This window comes from Pseudorca crassidens, chromosome 5 (assembly GCF_039906515.1).
Source record: "Pseudorca crassidens isolate mPseCra1 chromosome 5, mPseCra1.hap1, whole genome shotgun sequence".
NCBI lineage: Eukaryota > Metazoa > Chordata > Mammalia > Artiodactyla > Delphinidae > Pseudorca > Pseudorca crassidens.
The window spans coordinates 16,282,739-16,308,984 of NC_090300.1; the positions used below are offsets into that span (position 1 = coordinate 16,282,739).

The window sequence follows — 26,246 nt, forward strand, 5'->3', positions numbered from 1 at the left end:
TAAACTCAGAAGGCAGGATCCCAGGGTGGTGAGGGGCCCAGAGTTCAGAATTGGGGGGGTCTCAGTTTCATTATTACCAGGTGTGGTCACTCAATCAACTATGTGCCTTTAAGAGAGGGTCTTAGCCTGTCTGTATCTCAGTCTCTTCATTTCAAAAATGAGGATTGTAACAATCTCTTAGCACAGTGGCTGTGGTGCCAAGTAACTGCTCCTCATATGGCACCTGCTGCTGTCACAGTTAACACCAGTGTCACTGTTTTAGTGGCTGGATGTTTTCTCAGGATTGGCTCATATCTCGGTTTTGGTTCTGTTTTTAGGATATTCATTTCATCCCTTTAAGGTACATGACACTTTCTGATAGCTTGTTATGCTTTGTCTCTGCGCTCCCTCTGGATTGCAAAGCCTGCATGGACAGAGGCTGTGCCTTGGACAAGGAGAGTGTCTTGCACAGCTCAGGTGCTCTGTACACAGGTACCGAGTTTAGAGACTAGAATTGAGGTAAGCGTTGAGAAGGTTTCCTCATAAGTTCAACATCGAAGTGTTGTTGTAAGTTGAAATTCTGCTTCTGAATGAGCTCTATTTAAAAGAATTACTGATGTCTCCTTGGGGACACCTCCACTGCTATGTGACTAAAGCGAAAACTGCTTTATGTCACAAAGGATCCAGAGATTGAGATCCCCCCTTGTAATAGGCAAGACTTACGTCTACGACATAACCACCAATGACAGCAACAATAGTAATAGTAATAATCATCATCTTACATTCCAAGAAGTTGGGAATTGAATTTGAAGGTCAACCATAGCAACAAGTTTTGGCCAGTACATCTGTGTTCTTCTTTTCCTCATTCTTATTTCCACCTACCCTTGCTGGTCTCAGGTTTCTATTTTATTATATAAGTTATGTCAAATCCTCTGTGGAATGAGGCTGAGTACAAATCCATTCAAGTAGTAAACTATGCAGCAAGACATGTTCAGAGGGTCAGTGGGCAGCTGTACTTTATCACTTCTGGGAACAGAACAAGAGGTAACCCACACAAACCACATGTTTTAGGACGTGAGCCAAAAGTGTAAGGGTGATTTTCCTCATGGTGTTTTAACCCTGACTGGAGTTTCTGGGTCCTGTGGGTGTTGGCTGCAGAATGGTCTCAGGAGGGCCTGTGGTCGAGTCTCACAGTCTCTCTGGCTTCTAGTGGCCTTATCTAGAAAGTGAGGGGCTGGGCCAGCAGCGGGTCCCAAACCTTTGCTGCCAGAGGAGCTCTCATGTTTCCTGTAATGGGAGGGGCACACAGGCCCTCTAGCTTGGGCTGCTCTTCAAAGCCCCCTCCAAACCCCCAGCCTCTCGAGAGCGCTGGGGCCCTTCAGCATTCGCAGCGCCAGCAGCCCTCTGACCCCTCCCCACTCCCAAGCTCACTATTCAAAGTGTGCTCCCTGGACTAAGCCGCTCAGGGTGCTGCCTGGGACCTAGTTAGAGATGTGTCTTGGGCCCACCCTGGACTGTATTGGGATAGATCCCTGTGATTTGTGTGCACAGCGCAATTTGAGAAGGACTGCTCTCACATGCTGTGTCCTCCTTTGAGGCTTCCTCAGATATCATACTTTATGAGTCTAACAGTTCTTTTTCCTTTCATTATATGAACATGAAAACACTTTGATTTATCCTCAAATAAGTTCCAGACTCTCCTGAAAGAGTGCTGGTGGAAAACTGCGCTCAAGACTCTTTTGCAGTGTCCTTTGCTCAGCATGGTTTCCTGAGGAGCTGGCCTCCCTGCCGAGCTCCTGCGGACTCCTTGGGCAAGTGGGACAGCCCGGCACAGTCACCGCTGGGAGAAGCAGCAGCCGTGACGTTTGCAGAGCACTTGGCTTAGCCAGGCTCCCCTCAGCCTCCTGACTCTGGGAAGTAAAGCCTTGTGTGATCAGAGGCAGGCCAGCCCCGTGTCCCCCATCCCTTCCTCCCCTTACACAGCCCCCGGTGACTTTCTCATGTGTGACAAATCATTGACTAAACCCGTAAGCTGTCATTCAGGGAAACTGGATCCTTCCTACTAGTAGAATTCTAATTTGAGCTCTGTCAGTAGGTTAAGCCCTGGCTTTCTGGTCATAAAAACAGATTTTTTTCAGCCTCAGCACAAGTCAGCAAAAACATAAGACCCAGAATCAGTTGCTTAAACCCTCTAATGGGAGTATGCTAATCCAGAGCTTTGATTCCCTCCCTTTCTATCTCAAAGTTAAATACAGTAACAACTGCTTTGTGCTATAGTTAAAGAGAGAGTTGTAGCTCAAATCCCTATGTTATAATTACTGTGATGATGAAATAGAGACTGAAATCTGGAAATACAAACCTTTTTCCATTTTGGCTGTCTTCATGTTAATTTGAGGCCAACCAACACCTGCTACAGATAAGATGGGGAGACTATTTCACTGAAACCCTAGATTGTTTTTTTGTTTTATTTTTGGAGCACCAACTTTCTTCTTGCCTGGATCTTAATTTAATTTTACTTTACACAGGGTTTATCCTTTGTTGGCTTTACCTAGTCAGGGAAATGGAGCTAATCAGTTTTTGTTGCTTCTTAAAACACAATTTGTTCCCGTCTTGATTTCATGGTAGACTTTGCGTCACATCTGATTATCTCATTGCAATCCGCAATTCTAGGTTTTTTCTGTAATGTTCAAAATAAAAACATGACATGAATTATGTATCAGAATTTTGCATTTTGAATATTAATCTAACAGTAATTGTAAATTTGAAACGTAGAACAGTCATAACAAGAGCTAACTTATTATCTATGGTAAATTATTCTTTCACATCCTTACTGACATTGTCATGCTCCTTAACTTCCTTGATGACACAAACAGGACCTTGGTTTGCTTTAAGCTCAGTACCTTTCAAAGTGTGATAGAGTGAATGAGTGATTGATTGCATTGAATCTTATGTTATCGATATTTTTGTTCTCAAGGCATGTTACTGCATTGTTAAACAATTTTGAATCAAGTGAGTTTTGCACAATTCAGCTTTTTGAAAACTGGCCCTCACACACACACAGTCACACCTGCAGGGTTGTGGTACCCAGGACAACCTCAGAAATGTAATCTAATGCTAGGAAAGGTAAGTCCTGGGAAACATTGTCTTCCCCTTCTGTGTGGTCTCATTCCAAACCTCCAAATCTGGGGCTCTGTAACTGGCACAAACTCTTGATTATCGGTAATATTTTCCATAACACTCAAATGATAAGTAATAAAAACAGACATAGCTTCACCAGTGCCTCATCAGGAGCAAGACCATTATTCTAGTCATTTCATTTTCTCTTCTTTGATGCTAAGGAGGGGATGAGTAGAGCAGGTGACAGCTGTTTTTGTTCTTTGAAAAATGGTTTGAAAAATGAGAAAGTTTTGGGTTGTCTTAGCTGCTAGACACTGCAGATCCTATACACAAATGAAAGAGGGGAAACTGTTAAACTTTGAGACGGACTTCTCTTCTTTGGAGTTGTGGTCTGTTTCCTCCTTCAAGAGGTGAATGGCGGCTCTGCTGTAACTTCTCTATGACCTTGGATACATTAATCAGTCTATAAAACTCTTAGAAGAAAACAGGCAGGACACTCTCTGACATAAATCTCAGCAATATATTTTTTGATCCACCTCCTAGAGTAATGAAAATAAAAACAAAAATAAACAAATGGGGTCTAATTAAACTTAAAAGCTTTTGCACAGCAAAGGAAACCATAAACAAAGTGAAAAGACACCCCACAGAATGAGAGGAAATATTTGCAAACAAAGTGACCAACTCGGGATTAATCTCAAAAATATTCAAACAGCTCATGCAGCTATCTCAATATCAAAAAAACAAACAACCCACTCAAAAAATGGATGGAAGATCTAAATAGACATTTCACCAAAGAAGACATACAGATGGCCAAAAATCACATGAAAAGATGCTCAACATCACTAATTATTAGAGAAATGCAAATCAAAACTACAATGAGGTATCACCTCACATCAGTCAGAATGGCCATCGTCAAAAAAAATCTACAAACAATAAATTCTGGAAAGGGTGTGGAGAAAAGGGAACCCTCCTACACTGTTGGTGAGAATGTAAATTGGTTCAATCATTATGGAGAACAGTATGGAGGTTCCTTAAAATCTAAATATAGAACTACCATAGATCTGGCAATCCCACTCCTGGGCATATATCCGGAGAAAACCATAATTTGAAACATGCACCCCAGTGTTCATTGCAGCAGTATTTACAATAGCCAAGACATGGAAGCAATCCAAATGTCCATCGACAAAGGAATGGATAAGAAGATGTGATACATATGTACAGTGGAATATTACTCAGCCATAAAAGAGAATGAAATAATGCCATTTGCAGCAACATGGATGGACCTAGAGATTGTCATACTGAGTGAAGTAAGTCAGAGAAAGACAAATACCATATGATATCGCTTATATGTGGAATCTAAAAAAAATAGTACAAGTGAACTTATCTACGAAACAGAAATAGAGTTACAGATGTAGAATACAAACTTATGGTTACAGGGGGTAAGTGGGGGAGGGATAAATTGGGAGATTGAGATTGACACGTACACACTACTATATATAAATTAGGTAGCTAATAAGGACCTACTGTCTAGCACAGGGAACTCTGCTCAATACTCTGTAATGACCTATATGGGAAAAGAATCTACAAAAGAGTGGATAGATGTATATGTATAACTGATTCACTTTACTGTACAACTGAAACTAGCACAAAATTGTAAATCAGCTATACTCCAATAAATTTTTTTTAAAAATGACAGCCAAAAAAAATTACTCAATCCTCAGGACCTTAGTAGGTTGGGCTGCTTTGATGGATCTACTCTTGAGGGTCTTGTCTAGCTTTAAAATTCTATAAATACATAAAATCCATCCCAAGATTGGGGAAGAGGTCGAGCGAGGGGACAGGATCAGAAACTGGGCAGCTTTGTGCTTCTTATGGGACAGGTCATCCAGTGGGAGTTATCATCTCTGAGATGTTAAGAAACCTCTGAGCAGAACCATTTTCCAGGATGAAATATCTTTTTGCCATTTTTCTCTATCTATGCAAGTGTTACTGTCAGCTCCCATGGATAAGTCACTTCCAGATAAGGGCCATTCCAGCAAGGATGTTAGGAAGCAGTTTTTATAAACTTTCATTTTCTGATGGATGCCCAGCATGTAGGCTGATGTGCTTCCATAAGGGGAAGAATCACACATAGGGATTGTGTCTCTCACCACCTGTACCACAGTGCTTGGTGGGGTGTTAATTTTGATCATGTAGTAGTCAATAAACGTTGATGGTGCATCCACTGTGTGCTAAGACTTGTGCTAGACACCGAGGATACAGAAAGGAACAAAATGTAATTGCTCTCAGTCTGGGGATGGAGACCAAGAAATAACTATGAAAAGACATAATTGTCAGAGTTCCTATGATGAAGGTAGTGAATGAACTGAATTTTGAACAGTGATGAGTGTGCAAGCTTGGTTCCATTCAGACACACTGCCAGGTGCTGGGAATCCCACAGTGAATGGACTGTGAGCTGGCTCTGGGTGGCTACAGGCCAGTACAGGACCTCCTATGTGAATAGACGTCACAGGGGGCAATGGGAGCCTGGAGGAGGGGCCCCTAGCCTATCCCTGAGAGGTCAAGAGAGACTACTCTTGGATGGAGGCTTCTTACAAGGCCGCATGTGAATAAACATCACCTCCAGTTCTTGGAACTTTGTTTTACCTTCTAAAAATTATAATGATCAACCTTGTGCCTCTAATACCTAGTGACCTCATCTTTAATTTCTTAAGTTTGAAGCTTCAGACTATGTAAAACAAAGTAATTCCTTATATTAGCAATTTTTTCTATCTCCAGAGAATTATAGAAAAATGTATATTTATTATTATTTATTAAAGTATGTTTTCTTAATTGGGGGGGAGCAGGAGAGGAGAGAGAACAAATCTTTTAGAAATTCTTTTTTTCTTGGTCATTTTCATCTCAGTATATATTTTTTTTAAAGAAAACATTTTTAATCTTACAGTACAGTACCTTGAAAAGTACAGTAGCACAGTACAACAGCTGGCATACGGGGGCTGGTATCAAGTGAGCAGGCAAGAAGAGTTACTGACTGGAGGAGAGAGGAGGGGTGGGAAGTATTTTTTTTATTTGTATATTTTATCTTATTTTTGATTGCTGTATTATCTGTGCCCTTTACTTCCCTCTTTTCCTCGTTGTCCCTCATTTTAGAAACCTCCTGTTTGCTATCACAACTCCAATATCTCTATCCAAGGGAAGGAAGGGAACAGTGGTGGAATTTTAATCTTTCTGAATCTTGATACTTTTTGATAACTGCTAAAATTTTTGACACATGAGAATTTTGAATCAATGAATAAAATTGTTTTCAAATTATTTAAAGAAATCCCATGTTATCTTAGTTTCCAGATTCACTAACAGATAATTTCTAGTCCTTTATTCAAATAGTTTTTTCTCACTATACATCCATTTTTGTATAGTTCATTGTAGTTTACTTTGTCATAATTTTTTGAAGATTCGTATCAATGTCCAAGTAGAAAAGAACCAATTTATCTTTTCCAGTTTAAAATAGGAGACTTAGCACTTTCTAAGGAAATAAGACATAGCCCCTGTTCTCAAGGGGCTTATCTCTGTTCTAATCTTTATGCACTGCACAGCTAAACCTAACTCCCTTCCTTTGGCTTTTCACAGCCTGAAGCACGTACAAATGTGTGGAGTGTTCACCACATCCTCCACCTCTGCTTCTAATCTCTTCTTTAAAAACCTCCTCTTTCTTCCTGTAGCAAAGTGTTGGTATCAGGATATCTTTGGCCACCAAGATGGCTTAAACAATAAGAAAGATTCATCTCCCTAACAAAAAGTCCAGAGGGAGAGCAGATCCCCGTGATGAAGTCGTCAGGGGCCTTGGTGCCTTCCTTTCACTCAGCCTGTCGTCTCAGGACAGTTCCTTCAGGACGCCAGCTGGCTGCCGAGGTCAAAGGAGTCACAGGTGAGTGATAGCGTTGCAGAGATGGAGGAAGGGGACTCTCCTCCTATGCTTCCCTTTTTTTATCAGTGAGGAGCATCTTTCCTAGAAAACCATCACGAGCCCTCCCCACATCTCCCAGGCCAGAATTACACCACGTGTCTAGACTGATCACTGGCAAGGGGACTAGGATTACATGGTGGGCTTAGATCAGGTATGATTCACGCCAGGGGCTGGGGAGAGGGGGAGACAGCCACCCTCTCTTAAAATAATTAAGCCACAATATTTAATGACTGTGCTCGTCTGTATAAATAAGAAAGACAGAACTGCCTGACCACTTGTCTGGAGGTGTGTGGGAGAAGGAGGGTGGGGGAAGAGCCCTCACTGGTTCTCAGGGGAGCTAGAGTTGGCTCCGTTACATCTCTGGTGCTAAAGAGAACTTTCCAAGGCTGTGGAAAGGAGCTCCAGGAAAGGAGCTCACCGTGAAGGGAACCCACTCATTTTTTTGGCTGAAAGGAGAGGAGAGTGCAGTTTGTTCTCAGTGAGCTCTCAGGAAACAGTCCCAGCAGCTTTGGTAGAGGCTGTGACTTAGACACAGGGAGGAGATGGCTGCCTGCCCATGAAGGCACAGATACCCAGTCTGCCCTCTGTTACCGCCCCCGCCGACCAATTCACACTCACTCATGGATTCCTGGGCTCGGCTGTGGAGTCTCTGTCAAGCCCTGGGAGGAGAGCTTTGCACAGCAGAGCAGTTAGACACTTTGTGTCTTCTCTGTCACCTCCAGGGAGCCCCCCCTAGGAAAGGGCTGGTTGGGGTCCATCCTGAAGCCAGTTCTGTTCTTGCACTGACACCAGAGATTCCCTGCAGAGAACCTCCACTGAGCACCAGCACCGTTTCCAGCCTTGAGACGTGTGTTCAAGCCATTTCTGTTTTTTAAGTTTATACAGATGGGAAGAGTCATTGAATTCACATGATTATTAGATACTTTTTATTCAGGCAATATTTATCTTCAAAACTCCTGCTCCTGAAATTTCTGTTTACTCTTTTCTGTTCCTTAAAAATAAAAGGCAACCTGCCTAATTTGTTATGTTACCAGCATTGAAACACTGCATGGAACTTGTTACCACAAATGAAAATATAATCTAAACAGGAGCAGGAAAAACATATTTGCCAAACAAAAATGTCTGAAATACTTCTACTGTTATTTGTTCTTTGTTTTTTATCTGTATTATTATTATTAGTTATTTTTGCTTATTATTTGTACATAATACTCCCATATGCTGCTAATGTGTTTGTAAACGAAGTCTTGAGAAGCATAGGAGATGGAATTTATCTATAGGTTATAACTGATTTGCAGTTTCATTATTCAGTGTTACAGACACTGTGTCTCAGAATCACTATATCCTAGCTATCTTCAGGAGTAAAGGTAAAATAGAGCAGAATTTAAAGTGGAGAAAAGTTGCCTTTATTTTCATCCCTGTGACAGATGGTGTTGGGGCCCCACCTATGTCCCCTGGCCAATTAGCATTTCCGGTACGTGGACCCAGCCTCCACCTGCGGCAGGGGCAGTTCTGCCTGAGGCCTCCCTGGCTGTCAGGGCCTCTGTGCTCCAGTGAGGCGGAGAGTGGGGGAGTTGATACTCCCAGGAGCAGCCTGAGTCAGTGGATGAGGGAGTCGGTCCCCGCCCCTCAGGCAGAGGAGCCCAGAGGTGTGTTCTATGCCTGCCCCTAGGGTTCCTCCACAGTTAAGCCCCAGTTGCCCACAGTGGTAACTGGCTTGATAACAGGCCCTTGAATGGCTCCCCTCCCTTCACCTCACTTTCCTACCCCTCTTCTTACTGCCCAAATTGATCACCTGCCTCAAATCCTGTCTCAGGGTTTGCTTCCTGGGGACCCCAAACTAAGGGAGTCCTCTAGAGCAGAGCATGGCTCGATACATTATCTTTTAAAATGTAGTTATATATAGCGCAAATGCTTTTTTCTGATTAAAAATTGGGATAGATAAATGGCGGAGGACGGGGGGGATGCGGGGGGTGGAAGGAAGGAAGGAGTGTTTTGTGAACCTGCCAGGTTTTTAGGTATTTTAAGAAATACCCCTCCCCGTAACATTTTCATTCTTCGTTCCATAATGTATACTGTGGTTGTGTGTGTGTCTGTGCACGATTTACTCTAAAGAAGGATATATAGATATTGGAATTCTCAAGCAGTTTTCTTTTTTTGAAAAGTCACCTGCTTATTAACTTTCGTAGCCTATTCAGGTAATGCAAATATAGCTGTCCCTCTACTGGCTATTGGTTTATACAGGGCAAATTGTAAAGAATGATAAATTCATTTCTTTTGTTACTTGGAATCCACCTGGGGAGAAGGCAATTCAGCTTACTACAAAGTAGTTTCTGTGTGCAAAAGTGAATGTCCTGGGGCTCTAGTCTATAGATTTTACGTTTTTTCTCTTCTCAAAGGAGAGTTAGGGGTCCTCACCCCATCCCCAGCTCTATTATTGCATTTATCGTGAAGTTGTTCAACTATTTTTGTACTTGTTGGCCTTCCCCATGAGACTGAGCTTTCTTGGAGGGCAGGAGTTTTATCTTTTTCATCTTTCTATCCCCAGAACATGATACTGTGTTTGGCATACCCAGGGCAGTCAGTAGATGGTGAAATAACAGAAATGTGGAACTTTCGATGTGAAGGTATTCGGCAGTGGCTGCCTGGCACCTTGTGTGGAGTCTGAAGTCAGGCTCAGCAGAAGGATTTTGGTCCTTAGTTGCTGGTGTCTGCCATGGGCACCTGAGTCTTGCTATCCCTGCACTGTATGGTGATGTCATCTGAGCTCCATCTGTGTCCAAAAACTGCAACATGCCTATGATCAGGGGTGGAGAGGAAACGATCAGATGAATCAGTTTTTACCCTGAAACAAGCTGGGATCAGGGATTTAATTGTTAGAAACAAAGGCAGCTCATAGATTATGGCATATGATGATCCATAAAATAATATTATCCTTTTCTCTGGCCACAGACCTTAAAAATGTTTCTGAATTGCTGAAAGAAGGAAAAACAACTGAAATAAAAGAAAACCCCATCTGTTGTATACTCTCCACTAACACCTACAATGTTTTTTCAGCTACTCCTTTAGGTACCTTTAGTTCCCAGCTTTCCCATCTTTTATTAATGTGCCACTTTTTGGGACAAATATCACTGCCATTTTTTCATGTCCCTTTACGTTTTAAAGTTATATGTCATATTAAAGGGGGTTAAGTTACTTTTAAAAGGATGTTTTTCCACTCTCATGATACTTCTACCCATAAAAGGCCCTAAATCCCTCAGAAGATCCTAAGTTTTAAGACTCAAATAAATGAATAAAAATTAACCTAAATGAGTCAAATCTTTGGAGGTTCAGTTTTCATTACCCCAAAGTGAGTGCTTCATGGGAACACCTCACAGTGCTCTGTGACGCATAATCGCGTGGGTCAGGGCTCTAGACGCAGATATGAGTAGCCGCCCTCTGCACGGTTGAGGCAGAAGGGGATTGATACTGAACACAGCTGCGGGAGGCTGCAGGGCAGGGGAGGCTAAATTTCCAGGAATGTCAGCCTGGAATTGGCCCACTGCCACTGCCCCCAGGCCCACGCTTTTTCTTAGGACACCTGTATGAGTGAAGGGAGGTCCTGTGCCTGCCCCGTCCCACCACACAGCTCACACCCAAGGCAAGGTCCCGGCTTGGTCCAGCTGACTGGCAGAACCTAGGTCCCACACTGGCACCCCAACTCAAGGCAGATGGGAGATGAGGAATTGTTGTTGTCTGTCTGTTTGTTTTTATCTAGGGAAGGCAGGACCCACAGCCCAGGGGTCTACTACAATGTAGGGAGGCTGTCTAAAGACACTGGGCAGCCACAAATGATAGATTTCTGCTATGATACTGTCTCATGAAAATAGCAGGCAAATTGTCTAAACTGGCCTCTGGTGTTAAAAAATTGTGTAGCAAAAAGATGTGAAGGAAGTACACAAAATTGTTACTGCTGATGATCTCTGTAGTGGATTGTGGACTATGTTTTGTTTTCAAATTTTTCTGTAACAACACTATATTTCCTTGTAAATTAGAAAAATAATGAGAGCTGACCATTTAAGAAAGGATTAGTTAAAATAATTGCAGCCTTTCTAGATAGATGAAAACTCTTACCTTGAAAGTCCTGAGCATATTTAATAATCTGTTAAACAGGTGAATATTGAATTTTTTAAAAAACAAAAAATATTACTGCCTTATTTAAGCTGCAGTTAAAATCTGTTTCCTGTGGATTTGCCCTCAGTGGGTACAGTAGCTGCTGATCAAATTAGAGAGTCACGGCAGCTTAAATCAGGAGGGCCTCAGACATCACTTACCCTAACTGTGTAGCACCCAGCTCGATTTGAAGTTTTAGAAAATACAAACATACACACATTTATGCACACTGATCTGCTTACTATCTGTCTTCCTCAGGAGACCCAAGGGCAGGGGTGACGAATTCTCAGAGCCCACTACACCACTACACACACAGCACTCCTCACTGAGATTCCAGAACTCTTAGGCCCCTTGGTTTACTTGCCCCTTGAAGACCTTTCTTTCACTCCTACCCCTTGCTGGACACAAGGAAATGTGAGGTTCCTGCTTTGGAAATATAGCAGGGCTTCTGCTCTGGGGCTCTTCTCCCCATCTGGGAGTTCTGTCCCCCAGGACACGGCCTGGGGGACATGAACTATTTTCAAGGGCTCAGCAGTGCCTAATGTTCTTGTCTCCCCTCCATCTGGTCCCGAGGGTCTCTCTCACGTCGGACAGGGAGGACACTCACGCCACTGGTCAGGTGCTCCTTCAGATCTTTTCTCTTTGGCCTTGGTTTCTCCTTTGGAAAATCAAAAGCCAGGGATTTTACTCATATTCTCTGTAGTTTGTGATGTCATCTTTTTCCTGAGGCAGCCTATGCTGCTTGTTCAATTTGAAATAAGTGAAAGACTACAGGGAAATTTGGGGAAAATAACCCTGAACTTCTCAAAGATATCATCTGCCCCATTTGTATGGAAGGTGGGCCAAATTTGAAGGGAATGAAATTAGCTATAGTTATCCCAAATTTCCAGTCACTCTCCAAAGTTTGTCAGTTCACTACTGATTCTAGAAAGAAACATGCCACTTGGGGAAGAGAACAGAAAGTTTGCAAAATGAGTGAGTCTGAAGGGGTGCCTGTTTTGCAGCTGCTAAAAAGTTTCTCCTGAACAGCTGAAGTTCTGATAAAATAAATATCTGTCCTGTTACTTAGGAGAGGGTGACAGGCTGAGTGTCACTGAGCCAGGGGCAAGCTTCCTTGACTTGGTCAGTTTCTGCACTCTGCTTGGCTGATAAGGCTCTCACACTATGTGACACGCAATGAGAGTTTCCTCTATCAGTTCTAGGTAAGGAAGGTGGAATATCTCCGCATCTGCCAGAGGTGAGTATATTAGATATCACCTGTCTTGATAGCCCTACCTTCATCTGCTAAGCTGTGGGCAAATGAGATTTTATGCCTTATCATCAGGCTGCCAGATGGGGCTCAGGTAACTCTATGTAAAATCCCATGCCCTGTTGCACAGTAGTTGATGTTTGCAAGAAAAAATAAGTATCTTAAAACTTCCGATAGCATTTGTTCCTTCACAGCAAGAGAATATTGCAAGTTTGAGTGAGGCTTTATAGTGCCGTGCTATATAAATTAACCACTGTGACTTTTACAACTGCACGTTGGCTGGGGCGCAGTAAGTACTGGAAAAGTACCATGAATATGTCATTTGGCTTACGGCTTTATCATTTTTAGAAGTTACAGGAAAACAACCGCGTCTGTCATTTCAAGTTCCTTTATTATACCAAACAGTTTGAGATGCCACTCTTAATAACATGAGGTCATTTTTAACCAAATTCTTGCTAGAACAGTCTCTCTATAGAACACGTTACCAAGCAAGAATTTCTCCAGAATCCACTCCATTATCAAGTAGGGGCCTGGTAGGGCGTTCAAGACCTAACAAAACCAATGTGATGGCCCCTGTCCAGTGTTATTGGGGCTGGTCCTTAGTTACATAAGGGAACAATTTAAAAATGAAATGACATAACTAAAACATTTATATCAACTTAAAACATATTGTTGTACATTTTCTCTCATTTTTGTTGTGCAGCCAACATCTGATGTCCTCTGATGAGAGGTCGCTTCATCTTTTTTGCATAAACTTACCCATGTTAAGTTGATTAAGTTTTCCAAGTTTACCTTCTTTAAAGTAGAATGAGAATTTAGCAATCTCAGTTCAGAATTCTAGATTTTTACATTTTTAAACCAACGTTTTAGAACTGTCTTATCAATTACTTCTTTAACAGCATTTTTTTTTTTTGCAACTTGTCATTATTAAGCTTTGTGGTAAGCATTTGACTTAGTTTTTCTAGCAGAGACAGCACTCACTCATCCTTCATCAGTTTGTCATATTTAAGTCACAGATTTACAATACTGGGCACGAGTGGCATAAACAGGTTTGGGAATAGACGCTACAACTTGGGTAAACACCTTAACTGGAAGGTGGTCCAGAGAGCACCTGCTGGCCACCGCGTCCCCAACACAAAGGTGGCCATTGGCATCTGTTAGAAAGGACTGCAGAGCTCTGGTTAATCTAGGATTTGGTTAAAGGGCCTTTAATTAAGAGAGCTCCTACTATAAATACATTTTCATTAATATGCATAGATAGTTACTCTTAAATAACATTACTGCAAAATGTCTTCTAGTACAGGTCCTGCAGAGCTTAATGAACAGCTAAGGCTCACTTATAATCAGTGGAATCTGTCTGCATACATAATTGGTGCTCTAAAGTGCTTCTCCCGGCAATCTGTTTACACTGTGGCACTGTAATTGGTTTGGTCATCAGTCTGTTTCTTTCTGTAGATGGGAAGAGATAATGTTTTGGTCCACTCCTCATTAGTTACCACAATTTTTAAGTTAATAATTTGGAGATGTAATGAGCTCTTGTTCCATTTATACATGTTTGAATACCTCTGTCAATGTTTTTAGATTTTTTTCTTTTCCTAAATACTGGTAGCAATAAAGTATGATATGCCAAGGAAAATTTTAAAAAGAAAATAAGTAGATATTGATTCTGCTGATATTAAGTTGATAGATTTGGAAAATTTTAGAGCTGAGAGACAGAGAGAAGCATGTGTATTTATACACACATGCGGAGGCAAAGAGAGAGTCAGAGAGGAAAAGAGAGTCAAAAAGGATAAGACAGATGCAGAGAGACAGATTTTATAATTATATTATATTCACACACACACACACACACACACACACACACACACACACACATATATGTATATATATATATAGAGAGAGAGAGACAGAGAGATACCAAGATAGGAATAGTGAGAGAAATAGAAAAGCAGACAGAAACAGGAAAACAGATAAGTAGAGACAGAAAACACACAAAGAGACAGAAAAAGACAGAAACAGAGACACCTAGAGGCTGAGGAAGAGCCGCTTCAGCCACGCCACTCAAGATTAGCCCTGTCTCTGCCCCGTGTGACCAAACTAGGGCCGCAGGTGTGGAGGGCACTGCCAGGACAGAGGCAGACCCAGGGTGCCCAGGAGTCACCAGTGATAGCAGAACTCTGAGTAGGTCACAGCCTGGGCATTAATTAGATGGCCCTGCACCGCTGTTCACATCTATTAAACATGTTTTTGAGTTCTAAATGTATTAAAATTTTTTTTTTTTGGCTGCAGAAAGGTCCTGAAGGAAATCTCTACTGGAGAACTCAATCCAAATGAGACTCTGCAGGCCACTTTGGAGGCCCAGCTCCTTTCCAAGCTGGACCATCTAGCCATCGTCAAGTTCCATGCAAGCTTTGTGGAGCAAGATGATTTCTGCATTTTCACAGAGTACTGTGAGGTGAGACTCTCCTTCACTTTTTGAAATCTTAATAAAAATATATTTCATAGGGCTTCCCTGGTGGCACAGTGGTTAAGAATCCGCCTGCCAAAGCAGGGGACATGGATTCGAGCCCTGGTCCGGGAAGATCCCACATGCCCCGGAGCAACTAAGCCCCTGCGCCACAACTACTGAGCCCGTGTGCCACAACTACTGAAGCCCGTGTGCCTAGAGCCTGTGCTCCACAACAAGAGAAGCCACTGTAATGAGAAGCCTGTGCACCGCAACCAAGTGTAGCCCCCACTCGCCGCAACTAGAGAAAGCCCACATGCAGCAATGAAGACCCAATGCAGCCAAAGATAAATAAAATAAATAAATTAAAAAATATATATATATTTCATAGTAAAAAGCTGTCTGTAAAGAGACATCTCAGAAATTTAACTAGCCAACCACAAGGTGAACTATAAATACCTGGGATGTTGTGTCTTGCTGCTAAGAGTGATCATGTCTATGTAATTGACAAACTTGTTTCTGATGAAGGGTTTCTCTTTCTTGGAAAACTCAGAGTGAATGTATTTTAGGGAAGAATTGATGCAGAAAAACAATCCAGCATATTTATTTTTGGTGTGTGTGTGTGGGGGGGGTGCATTCTCCAAGCCTCCGACAACGGTTCGATTATTAGATGGACATTTAAATGCCGTAACAGAGGCCTGGACAGAGGAGAGGGACACCTCCTGAGTCCTGGGTTCTAGCTCTGTGGTTCATTTTCCCCAATGGAAACTTGGAAATGGGAATATGGCTCATTTTACCCATGAAAATCCTTCATATTAACTGATTTATGATTTATGGCTTCAGGTATTTGCAGTTTTCCCTGCCATTCCATGTTCTCCCCAAGTGATAATAGCTGTGCATTTTACTGAGCCCAAGGGAACATGAAGCTGCTGAGAAAGGTGCCAGGTGGAGGGGGCTTGGGGCTGACAAGGTGCAGCATATGTGGGTCTGGGTGGTCACTCCTGAGAGGCTAGGGAGAGGGGAGTTACAGGGGTTGGGTCAGAAAGAGAATACCCAAACATGCCCTTGCTCAGACAGTATCTTCCAGAACATTCTGAGAGCTAGTGTTAGCCAAATGTACCTTGGGAGAACCTGGTTCTATTCATACTTTAGAATGTATTCAGTTCATCACCTGGGTGTTGCTGGGGCCCAAGAGAAATGACGCTGGGAAGAAAGAAGATGCTCTTTAGAGAGGGAGGCAGGCCTGTTTGGGTCAGAGGGTGCTGGGTGTCTGAGGTGCGGAAAAGAAGAGGAAGGAGGAGAAGCAAATCGGAAGGAGTAAAGATAGCAACAGAACCCAGCCTCGCTGTGCTTTATATGGTAGCTGATGTGTCATCCAAAATGAAACCAGTAGCAAAGTTAGAATATCTGAAAATTTGATATCATCCAGGTCTTGGCTGTTCCCCTTCGGGACGGTCTCCCTGGCACAGCCTTGCTGGGAGTTTCCCCATCCAGTCTTGCCCCTCCTCTGCTTGAAGGAGAAGCAGGGGAAGAAAAGAAAAAGAACCAGGACATTTGGGTGTTTACTTCTCCTTTATCCAACAGATTTTTAAGAAAATCAGTGAAATGATGAGGTGCGCAGAGCATGGGTAAGAACAGCTGCTCTGGCAAATATGTCACTGATCTATGCAAAACCCAGGGATTTACAAATATAGCTACACTATGATCCATCAGCTATAATTTAATCATTTTCTTCTTTTTGCCCCATTCAGTTAATAAACTATCTTATGTGGGGAGCAACTGACTCCTATTGCTTATGCCTATTACTGCTACCTCTGCTGCTGCTCTCGGCACACTGAATTTTCCAAAGAGACTCTCACGATCTTAAAATATTTTTCACTATAGTGAGGACTGTCCAGTGGAACTTTGTGTGATGATGGTAATACTCTATATTTGTGCTGTCCAATATGGTAGTTGCTAGTCACATACAGCCCTTTAGCACCTGATGAAATATGGCTAGTATGGTTGAGGAGCTGGATGTTAAACTTTATTTAATTTTAATTACTTTAAATGTAAATAACCATGTGTAGCTGGTGGCTACCATATTGAACAGAGCTAGATGATAAGCTATAACTTTCTCTCCTTATATTAATTTTTAATTATTAATTTTCATGTAATTTTAATCTACTAGAAAAGTTACAGAACACAGTGAACTCCCATATACACTTCACCCAGATTTACCAATTGTTATTTTTTCACATTTGCTTTATTATTCTATCCTTTCTATCTATCTATCTATCTATCTATCTATCTACCTATCTATCTATCACCTATCTATCTATCATCTATCTATTTTTTCCTGAACCACTTGAGAGTAAGTTGCAGACATGATGCCCCTTTGTCCTAAATCCTCCTATGAGTGTTTTCTAAGGCCAAGGACATTTCCTTAACATAACTACAGTACGAAGATCAAAATCAGGAAATTAACATCGATGCAATGCTGGTATGTAATCCAGTGGTTGTCAGTGTGTGATCCCAGACCAGCAGCATCAGCATCATTTGGGATCTTTACTTACAGATACAGATTGTTAGCTTCCACCACAGCCACAGCGAATTAGAAATTCTGGGGGTGGGATCTGGCTATCTGTGTTTTGACAAGCCCACCAGGTGAGGCTGAAGCACACTGCAGTTTGAGAACCACACATCTAATCCACAATTCACACTCAAATTGAGCCCATTTGTCCCAGTTATGTCTTTAGAAAGGACATTTCTATAAGAATGTCTTTTTCTCGCTTAGGATCCAATCCAGGATCATCTGCATTACTTTTTAAATGCTGGCGGTTTCCAAGGGCTGAGCTGCTCCTCCCACCCCGGGGCGTTGCCATGGTGACGGCCGCTGGCCGGGGAGCAGCTGCTGGGCTTCCCTGTTCCACCTGCTGAGCTGTCAGGACGCACTTCCCTGAGGAATGACGTGTGTGGGTCGCTAGTTTTCCTTGCTAACCGAGATATTTCTCATCTTCATGAGCTTAACTCACACAAACCTGGCATTATCCTCTTCTTATTGAGGTAAAATAATAATATTGGAAATGGCAGATGGCCAGACTTGCACCTCACAGAAAAATGTTTTCACCATTGAAATAGCTGGGTTTTTTGATCCCCAAGTTTCCTCTTCTGTAATTTAATTTGGAGCCTTGCAAGATTGAAATACACACATATAAATGCCTTCACGAGGCTGCTATGTCCACCACCCAACCCTTTGGACACATCACATCAGATTATGAGTGTAAAAAGCAAATTACCCCATTCTCACAACTTCTTGTCAAGATCTAACCAAATCTTTGATGGGGAATAGTACCCAAACTACCAAAGTGACAGAATGTTTCAGGTATTGGTGCCTTCCATTCTCCTCCAGCCAGGGAAATGGGGCAACTTGCTGTCCCCTGTCCCTCCTCCACAGTTTCCCACCTCTTCATCTGTGCCCTTTCAGAATGTCCTTCCTCCTGGCCCCATGTTTTCAGTTCCCACCCATCCTCCCAGGCCCGCTGAAATGTCACCCACTCTACAAAGATTCCTATAATCTCCTGGCTGGAAATCACTCCTCACCCGATCCCCGACTCTCATCGCATTTCAGCTTGGTGACACACAGCACATTATACATAGTATCATCCATCTCAGATCAGACTCTCAGCGTGTGGGATTGATCTTTTTCTGATTCATTTTTGTATCGCATCATGAACCCATGTAATGAGCCACAAAAAATTAGTACTCAGGAAATTTCTTTCCTTTTGACGAATTCTTTACCACTTGCTTCCAGCTGCCTCTCACCTTATTTCTGTCAAAAGCCGGTGGTAAAATTTTGGATCCTTCTATCTGTCATATATGTTGAAAGCACTTTGTCAGAAAGCAGGGAAGGTGGACTTGTCTGTTTCCTGCACTGTGATATTAACATAGCTAAATAAAAATTGTATCAATATAGTTGTAGTGCTTAACCTTGGCTGCACACTGGAATCACCTGAAAAGCTTTCAGAACTAATAAGGGCTGAGGCCCTCCTTCAGAAAGTCTGATTTAATTGGCCTGGGGAATGACCCAGGCATCAGGATTTTTGAAAGCTCTCCAGGTGATTCTAATGGGCAGCCAGGGAGGAGAACTGCAAAAAAAGGGGGAATGACCAGTGTGGAAACAGAAAAATACAGTCATAGAAGAAAACCATGTCAGTGTTTATGGAGCACTGAGCAAAGATAAGCCTCAGCTGAGGACAGGGGAGTCTGGCTGGCTCTGCTGGTGGGTGTGGTTTTCTGCTCAGGCCACCAGCTGGGTGCTGTTATTCATGAAAATTACCTGCCTTGTTCTCCGGGCTCCCTGAGCAACCTTCTATCCTGTTTCTCCTCAAACTTTCATGCCCTGATTTTAGCATTTTTTCAGTGGTAGTTGCCTTGAGCAGTTTTTACTGTGATATTTGCCTAATGGTGATTATGTATTTCCCTCATTCTTTCTACATTTATTAATTAGGGCTGTCCTGTTAGAAAGAGCTATTCCACTGTTCCTTCTCCTCCATTGATGTCTTTATTCAATTATTTATATCAGTATGGACTCAGGGATATTTATTTTATTCTATGGGTTATAGCCCAATGCTGTCATTATTAATTTTCTTTCTCAAATTGGTCCAGCTTCGGCTAGTGGGGCTCCTTCAGATTGGCTCCTGTGTCCTCTAAACATGCCCCCATCCTTTTTGAAGAAGTGGATTCTTATCTATAAACTATATTTTGTAGATGAGGAAATGGGAACCCAGGGAGGTGATTTTCTGGCAATCACATGGCTGGAATGTTGGATTTCATCCAGGACCAGGACCAGGATCACAGGGGTATAGGGAAAGCTGCTCCTGTTTTTCTTTTACTTGGATTGCTCCTATTCCTCCCTTAATATTTAACAGAGTCAGGGCTTCCCTGGTGGCGCAGTGGTTCAGAGTCCGCCTACCGATGCAGGGGATACGGGTTCGTGCCCCGGTCCAGGAAGATCCCACATGCCGCGGAGCGGCTGGGCCCATGAGCCATGGCCACTGAGCCTGCGCGTCCAGAGCCTGTGCTCCACAACGGGAGAGGCCACAACAGTGAGAGGCCTACCTTCCCAAGCATGAAATTATCTACTTCTACCTGGACATGAATCAATAGAGATTGTTTTATTGTTCATATCAACAATGTTAACCAAACATGTTTCAGATGGTGGCACTAAACTAAACATAGATTTTAACACAGCTACATTAATCAAGCCTGTCTGTGTGAATTATGCAAAATATAAAGCTAACACTTTCGTTTACAAGATGAACAGGTTCTGGGGAATCTGATGTATAGCATGGTGACCATGGTTCACAATACTGCACTTAGACACTTCACATTTGTCAAGAGAGTAGATCTCAAGTGCTCTCAACACACACGTGCACGTGCATGCACACACACGCACACAGAAATCATGTGAGATATTGGATGTGTCAATCAGCTTGACTGTGGTAAACATCTCACAGTGCACATGTCCACCAGATCATCCTGTTTTATGGGAAACCCGCTCCTTCCCTTGGCTTATTCTCGCTTATGTTCTGTATCTTGATCTATCTCTATATAATACATACATGTACATAGACACAAAAACACATGTATATCAATTTGTACACACACACGTCTTAATGTAATGATAATATAATTAATTATTTTATTTTCTATCAATAGTAGACTAGATAGGGTTTGAAACAGTAGAAAGTGTGTGGACTCTGGCATCACACTGACTTCTGTTCAAATCTTGGTCCATTTCCTTGAACAAGTTATTTCATTTTCTGACCCCTGTCCTAATTTTAAGATAGAGTAAACAACACTTAGTATATTATTAGGTTTTTATAGGTATTTGAAATAATAAAGTTAATTTGTTAACTTTATGAGTTAAAATAAAGTTAAAAAAGGGACTATCAGACCTTTCCTCCTAATAGACTGTCAACGATGGAAGCTGTCTTTATATAGTTCATTATTTCAGTGTGACCTCACTCTCCCCCCAGGTTGTTTTCTAGAAGGCGAGCTAATTTTTACCTCTGAGTTTTTGGCTTGCAGCCTTTAGTGTGAGGATTCATGCCAGAAGGAGGAAACATGGAAAATTTTAAACACTAATGGGTCCAATAGCAACATTCAAGCAAATACTTTCTAAGGATCTGTTTGTAATATAAAAAGAACATTTTAAATCTCCTCTTATGTTTCTCATTTATGCAAATTGTTTAAATAAATCAAGTAAGTGGGTTGAGTTTTATAATGTTGAAATTCTAGTGAGTCTCTGTAGGCTCTTGCAAGTGAATTTGGAAATGACATGCACCACCAGGCTTATTGGTTCTCAGAGGGTCCTTACAACTTCATGCTGGATGTCTTGGGTCTACTGTTAGAGACAAACCCTTTGTTGTCCTTCAGAGCCACTGCTGAAGCTCTGTCTGAGGCCACGAATGAGAGACACTCCTGGTATATTGATCTTTGTGGCATTGATTAGTGACCTTCTGTCTTAGTCCGTTCAGGCTGCTATAACAAAATACTGTAGACTGTGTGCCTTATAAACAACATACATTTATTTCTCACAGTTCTGGAGGCTAGGAAGTCTAAGATCAAGGTTCTGGCAGATTCAGTGTCTGGTGAGAACCCAATTCCTGGTTTGTAGATGGCCGTCTTCTTGCTGTGTCCTCACATGGCAGAAGCTGGGAGGGAACTCTCTGGGTTCTCTTTCATAAAGGCACTAATCCTATTCATGAGGGCTCTACCCTCATGATCTATTCACCTCCCAAAGGCCTCACCTCTTAATACCATCACACTGTGGGGTTAGGATTTCAACATATGCATTTTTGGGGACACAAACATTGTCTATAGCATTATCCTTCCCAGTGTGAGCTCCAGGTGTCCACACATCAGGGCTGTCTTCAGTGGTCTGCATTGCTGGGATTGCTGCTGATTAAGGGAACTAGAGATATCTTCAGAGAGGTGCATCCCATTAGAGCTCTCTGGTTTTCCTGGGCAGCTCCTGCCTGGCTATGTAGGCCTCCCTGAATTCACTGTGCCAGTTCTATGGGTCTAGACTTTATTCAGCTAAAGAAGATGGTAAATAGTATGTATCTTGTGTTTTTATACACCTAAACTTATCTGTTCATGATCTTTGTAAGTACCATAAGTAAAATCATTTGACTTGTTCCATTTACTTTCTTTCTTTAAACTATGAAATATTTTAAGTTTTTCACAAAAAAAGTTTAAAAATAAGGCCACTGATTTTTATTTAAAGTTGTTGATGTAAAAATTGAAAAACAAAACTAGTTTCATTTAAGAGAAATGTATGAATGCACTAATATCAAGCAATTCATAAGCCCAGTAGAACTTCTGGCATTTGGAGTGTGGCTTTAGCTATGATATATGACTTTCTATAAATATGTGATCAAAAATAGAATCAGAATAAAACACTCCAAATAGTTTATTTTAAAAAAACAGTCCAGTGATTTATAGGTGAAAGCATTATTTCATGTCACTACTTAAAAAAAAAAATTCTACCTCTTTATTCTTATTTATGTACATTTACCTCAGCAGGAAGAAAACTTACTCTAAAAGAATTTGAAAGAAAATTAGCAACTAAACCCAAGTGTGCTCAGTTATATTTTCAAGACATAAATGTCACAATACTACATGGCATTCTTTAGTAACTATTTAAAAACTGGATCTTCTTATTTTGCTTTTAAGAGCATAACGTGGTTTGACATTTTCCCCACTTTTTATGAACTCCATTTACAAATTTAAAAATATATTATAAAATAATTTTTTTTCAACCCAGACTTTCTCAAATACATCTTTTGCCTTTGGAATTTTTCAAACTATTGGACAAAATGTTCCCATTAATAGGTGAGATAGTAAATATTTGGCCCATTTGTGTTATTATCTAGCAACACTTTTTTAAAGTGCAGTCTATGGCCTGTCCCAGAGTCACTTACGATGCTTGTTAAAAAATACAAATTCCGGGCTTCCCTGGTGGCACAGTGGTTAAGAATCCGCCTGCCAATTCAGGGGACATGGGTTCGAGCCCTGGTCCAGGAAGATCCCACATGCTGTGGAGCATCTAAGCCCGTGTGCCACAACTACTGAGCCTGCGTGCCACAACCACTGAAGTCCGCACGGCTAGAGCCTGTGCTCTGCAACAAGAGAAGCCACTGCAATGAGAAGCCCACGCACCACAAGGAAGAGTAGCCCCCTCTCGCGGAAACTAGAGAACACCCGCGCGCAGTAACGAAGACCCAATGCAGCCAAAAAAGAAAATAAATAAATAAATTTATTTATTTATTTAAAAAATACAGATTCCTTGGTCCTCTCCTAATTTACTGAATCAGAGTCTCTGTTGATACAGCCCAGGAATATGCATTTTAAACAAGCAACTTGAATGTGCCTGATACATGCAAAATTTTGAGGTCCACTGGAAGGATGTCTCAGAACCTTAGTTAAAGGAGATGAAGAGTGTGAGGGAACTGTATCTGAAGATGTCAGCCCAGAGAATTAATCAGGGGAAGCGCTTTCATTTTAAAATGAAGAAGTAGGGAGAACAATTTTTCAAGCTCCTTCCAGCCCTGAAATCCTGAGATTGTTTTGCCCTTTGTGTATCCTCTGAACATTGCAGTCTCACTGTGTTCAGGCTCTGAGAAGGCTCTCCTCTGTCTTTTATTTTATTTATTTATTTATTTATTTATTTATTTATTTATTTATTTTAAATACAAAGAACTCTTGCAAACACTTCATTCAGATTCACTGGTTAACATTTTCTGATGCCAGGCTCCACTCCTCATTGAATTTCATGGCTCACAGTGTGAATAATATTGAAAGAGTTCAGCCCAGTCTCCCTCTCCTAGTAGATGAAGGAACAGAGGGCCAGAAAGTATACTCGACTTAACTCAAGGGGGTTAACATTTCACTTCATTTGTTTTATTCTCTCCCCACCTCTTTCCCCACCTAAGTATTTAAAAGTTACATAATCATGCATCTTACCCCTAAATACTTCAGTGGCTATTCCTAAGAACAAGAACATTCTCTTCATAACTATGATTCAATTTGCAAATTAAGAAAATTAAACATTGATACAATACTATTTTCTAATAAAGTTTCCATATTCAAAGTTTGCCAATAGTGCCAGTTGTATCCTTTGTGGCAACAGTGAGTACAGTTCACAGACAGAACGTACAGTAATGAGTAACAGAGCAAGTGGGTTAAGTGGAGTCTGTTTTTTTTCTATTCTTTTCTTTTCTTTTTTTTGCGGTATGCCGGCCTCTCACTTCTGTGGCCTCTCCCGTTTCGGAACACAGGCTCCGGATGCGCAGGCTCAGCGGCCATGGCTCACGGACCCAGCCGCTCCGCGGCATGTGGGATCCTCCCAGACGGGGCACGAAACCGTGTCCCCTGCATCAGCAGGCGGACTCTCAACCACTGCGCCACCAGGGAAGCTCTGTTTCTAGATTTTTTGATGATGGCCATTCTGACTGGTGTGAGATGATATCTCATTGTAGTTTTGATTTGCTTTTCTCTAATGATTAGTGATGTTAAGCATTCTTTCATGTGTTTGTTGGCAATCGGTATATCTTCTTTGGAGAAATGTCTATTTAGGTCTTCTGCCCATTTTTGGATTGGGTTGTTTGTTTTTTTGTTATTGAGCTGCATGAGCTGCTTATAAATTCTGGAGATTAATCCTTTGTCAGTTGCTTCATTTGCAAATATTTTCTCCCATTCTGAGCGTTGTCTTTTGGTCTTGTTTATGGTTTCCTTTGCTGTGTAAAAGCTTTGAAGTTTCATTAGGTCCCATTTGTTTATTTTTGTTTTTATTTCCATTTTTCTAGGAGTTGGGTCAAAAAGGATCTTGCTGTGATTTATGTCATAGAGTGTTCTGCCTATGTTTTCCTCTAAGAGTTTGATAGTTTCTGGCCTTACATTTAGGTCTTTAATCCATTTTGAGCTTATTTTTGTGTATGGTGTTAGGGAGTGATCTAACCTCATACTTTTACATGTACCTGTCCAGTTTTCCCAGCACCACTTATTAAAGAGGCCATCTTTTCTCCACTGTACATTCCTGCCTCCTTTATCAAAGATAAGGTGACCATATGTGTGTGGGTTTATCTCTGGGATTTCTATCCTGTTCCATGATCAATCTTTCTGTTTTTGTGCCAGTACCATACTGTCTTGATTACTGTAGCTTTGTAGTATAGTCAGAAGTCAGGGAGCCTGATTCCTCCAGCTCCGTTTTTTGTTCTCAAGATTGCTTTGGCTATTCAGGGTCTTTTGTGTTTCCATACAAACTGTGAAATTTTTGTTCTAGTTCTGTGAAAAATGCCAGTGGTAGTTTGATAGGGATTGCATTGAATCTGTAGATGGCTTTGGGTAGTAGAGTCATTTTCACAATGTTGATTCTTCCAATCCAAGAACATGGTGTATCTCTCCATCTATTTGTATCATCTTTAATTTCTTTCATCAGTGTCTTATAATTTTCTGCATACAGGTCTTTTGTCTCCTTAGGTAGGTTTATTCCTAGATATTTTATTCTTTTTATTGCAATAGTAAATGGGAGTGTTTTCTTGATTTCACTTTCAGATTTTTCATCATTAGTATATTGGAATGCCAGAGATTTCTGTGCATTCATTTTGTATCCTGCTACTTTACCAAATTCATTGATTAGCTCTAGTAGTTTACTGGTAGCATGTTTAGCATTCTCTATGTATAGTATTATGTAATCTGCAAACAGTGACAGCTTTACTTCTTCTTTTCTGATTTGGATTTCTTTTATTTCCTTTTCTTCTCTGATTGCTGTGGCTAAAACTTCCAAAACTATGTTGAATAAGAGTGGTGACAGTGGGCAACCTTGTCGTTTTCCTGATCTTAGTGGAAATGATTTCAGTTTTTCACCATTGAGGATGTTGTTGGCTATGGGTTTGTAATATATGGCCTTGAGGAAAGTTCCCTCTATGCCTACTTTCTGCAGGATTTTTATCATAAATCGGTGTTGACTTTTGTCGAAAGCTTTCTCTGCATCTATTGAGATGATCACATGGTTTTTCTCCTTCAATTTCTTAACATGGTGTATCACATTGATTGATTTGCATATATTGAAGAATCCTTGCATTCCTGGGATAAACCCCACTTGATCATGCTGTATGATCCTTTTAATGTGCTGTTGGATTCTGTTTGCTAGTATTTTGTTGTGGATTTTGCATCTATGTTCATCAGTGATATTGGCCTGTAGTTTTCTTTCTTTGTGACATATTGTCTGGTTTTGGTATCAAGGTAATGGTGGCCTCATAGAATGAGTTTGGGAGTGTTCCTCCCTCTTCTAT

The 26,246-nt window shown here is 41.4% G+C and overlaps 1 protein-coding gene across 1 annotated transcript in view; it reads left to right on the forward strand.

Moving 5' to 3' along the window:
- Positions 1 to 26,246, forward strand: part of NEK11 (NIMA related kinase 11) — a 144,179-nt gene that overhangs the window by 27,084 nt on the left and 90,849 nt on the right. The window contains 1 exon segment of the mRNA XM_067739784.1: positions 14,748 to 14,931. Within this exon segment, the coding sequence (XP_067595885.1) occupies positions 14,748 to 14,931 (184 nt within the window).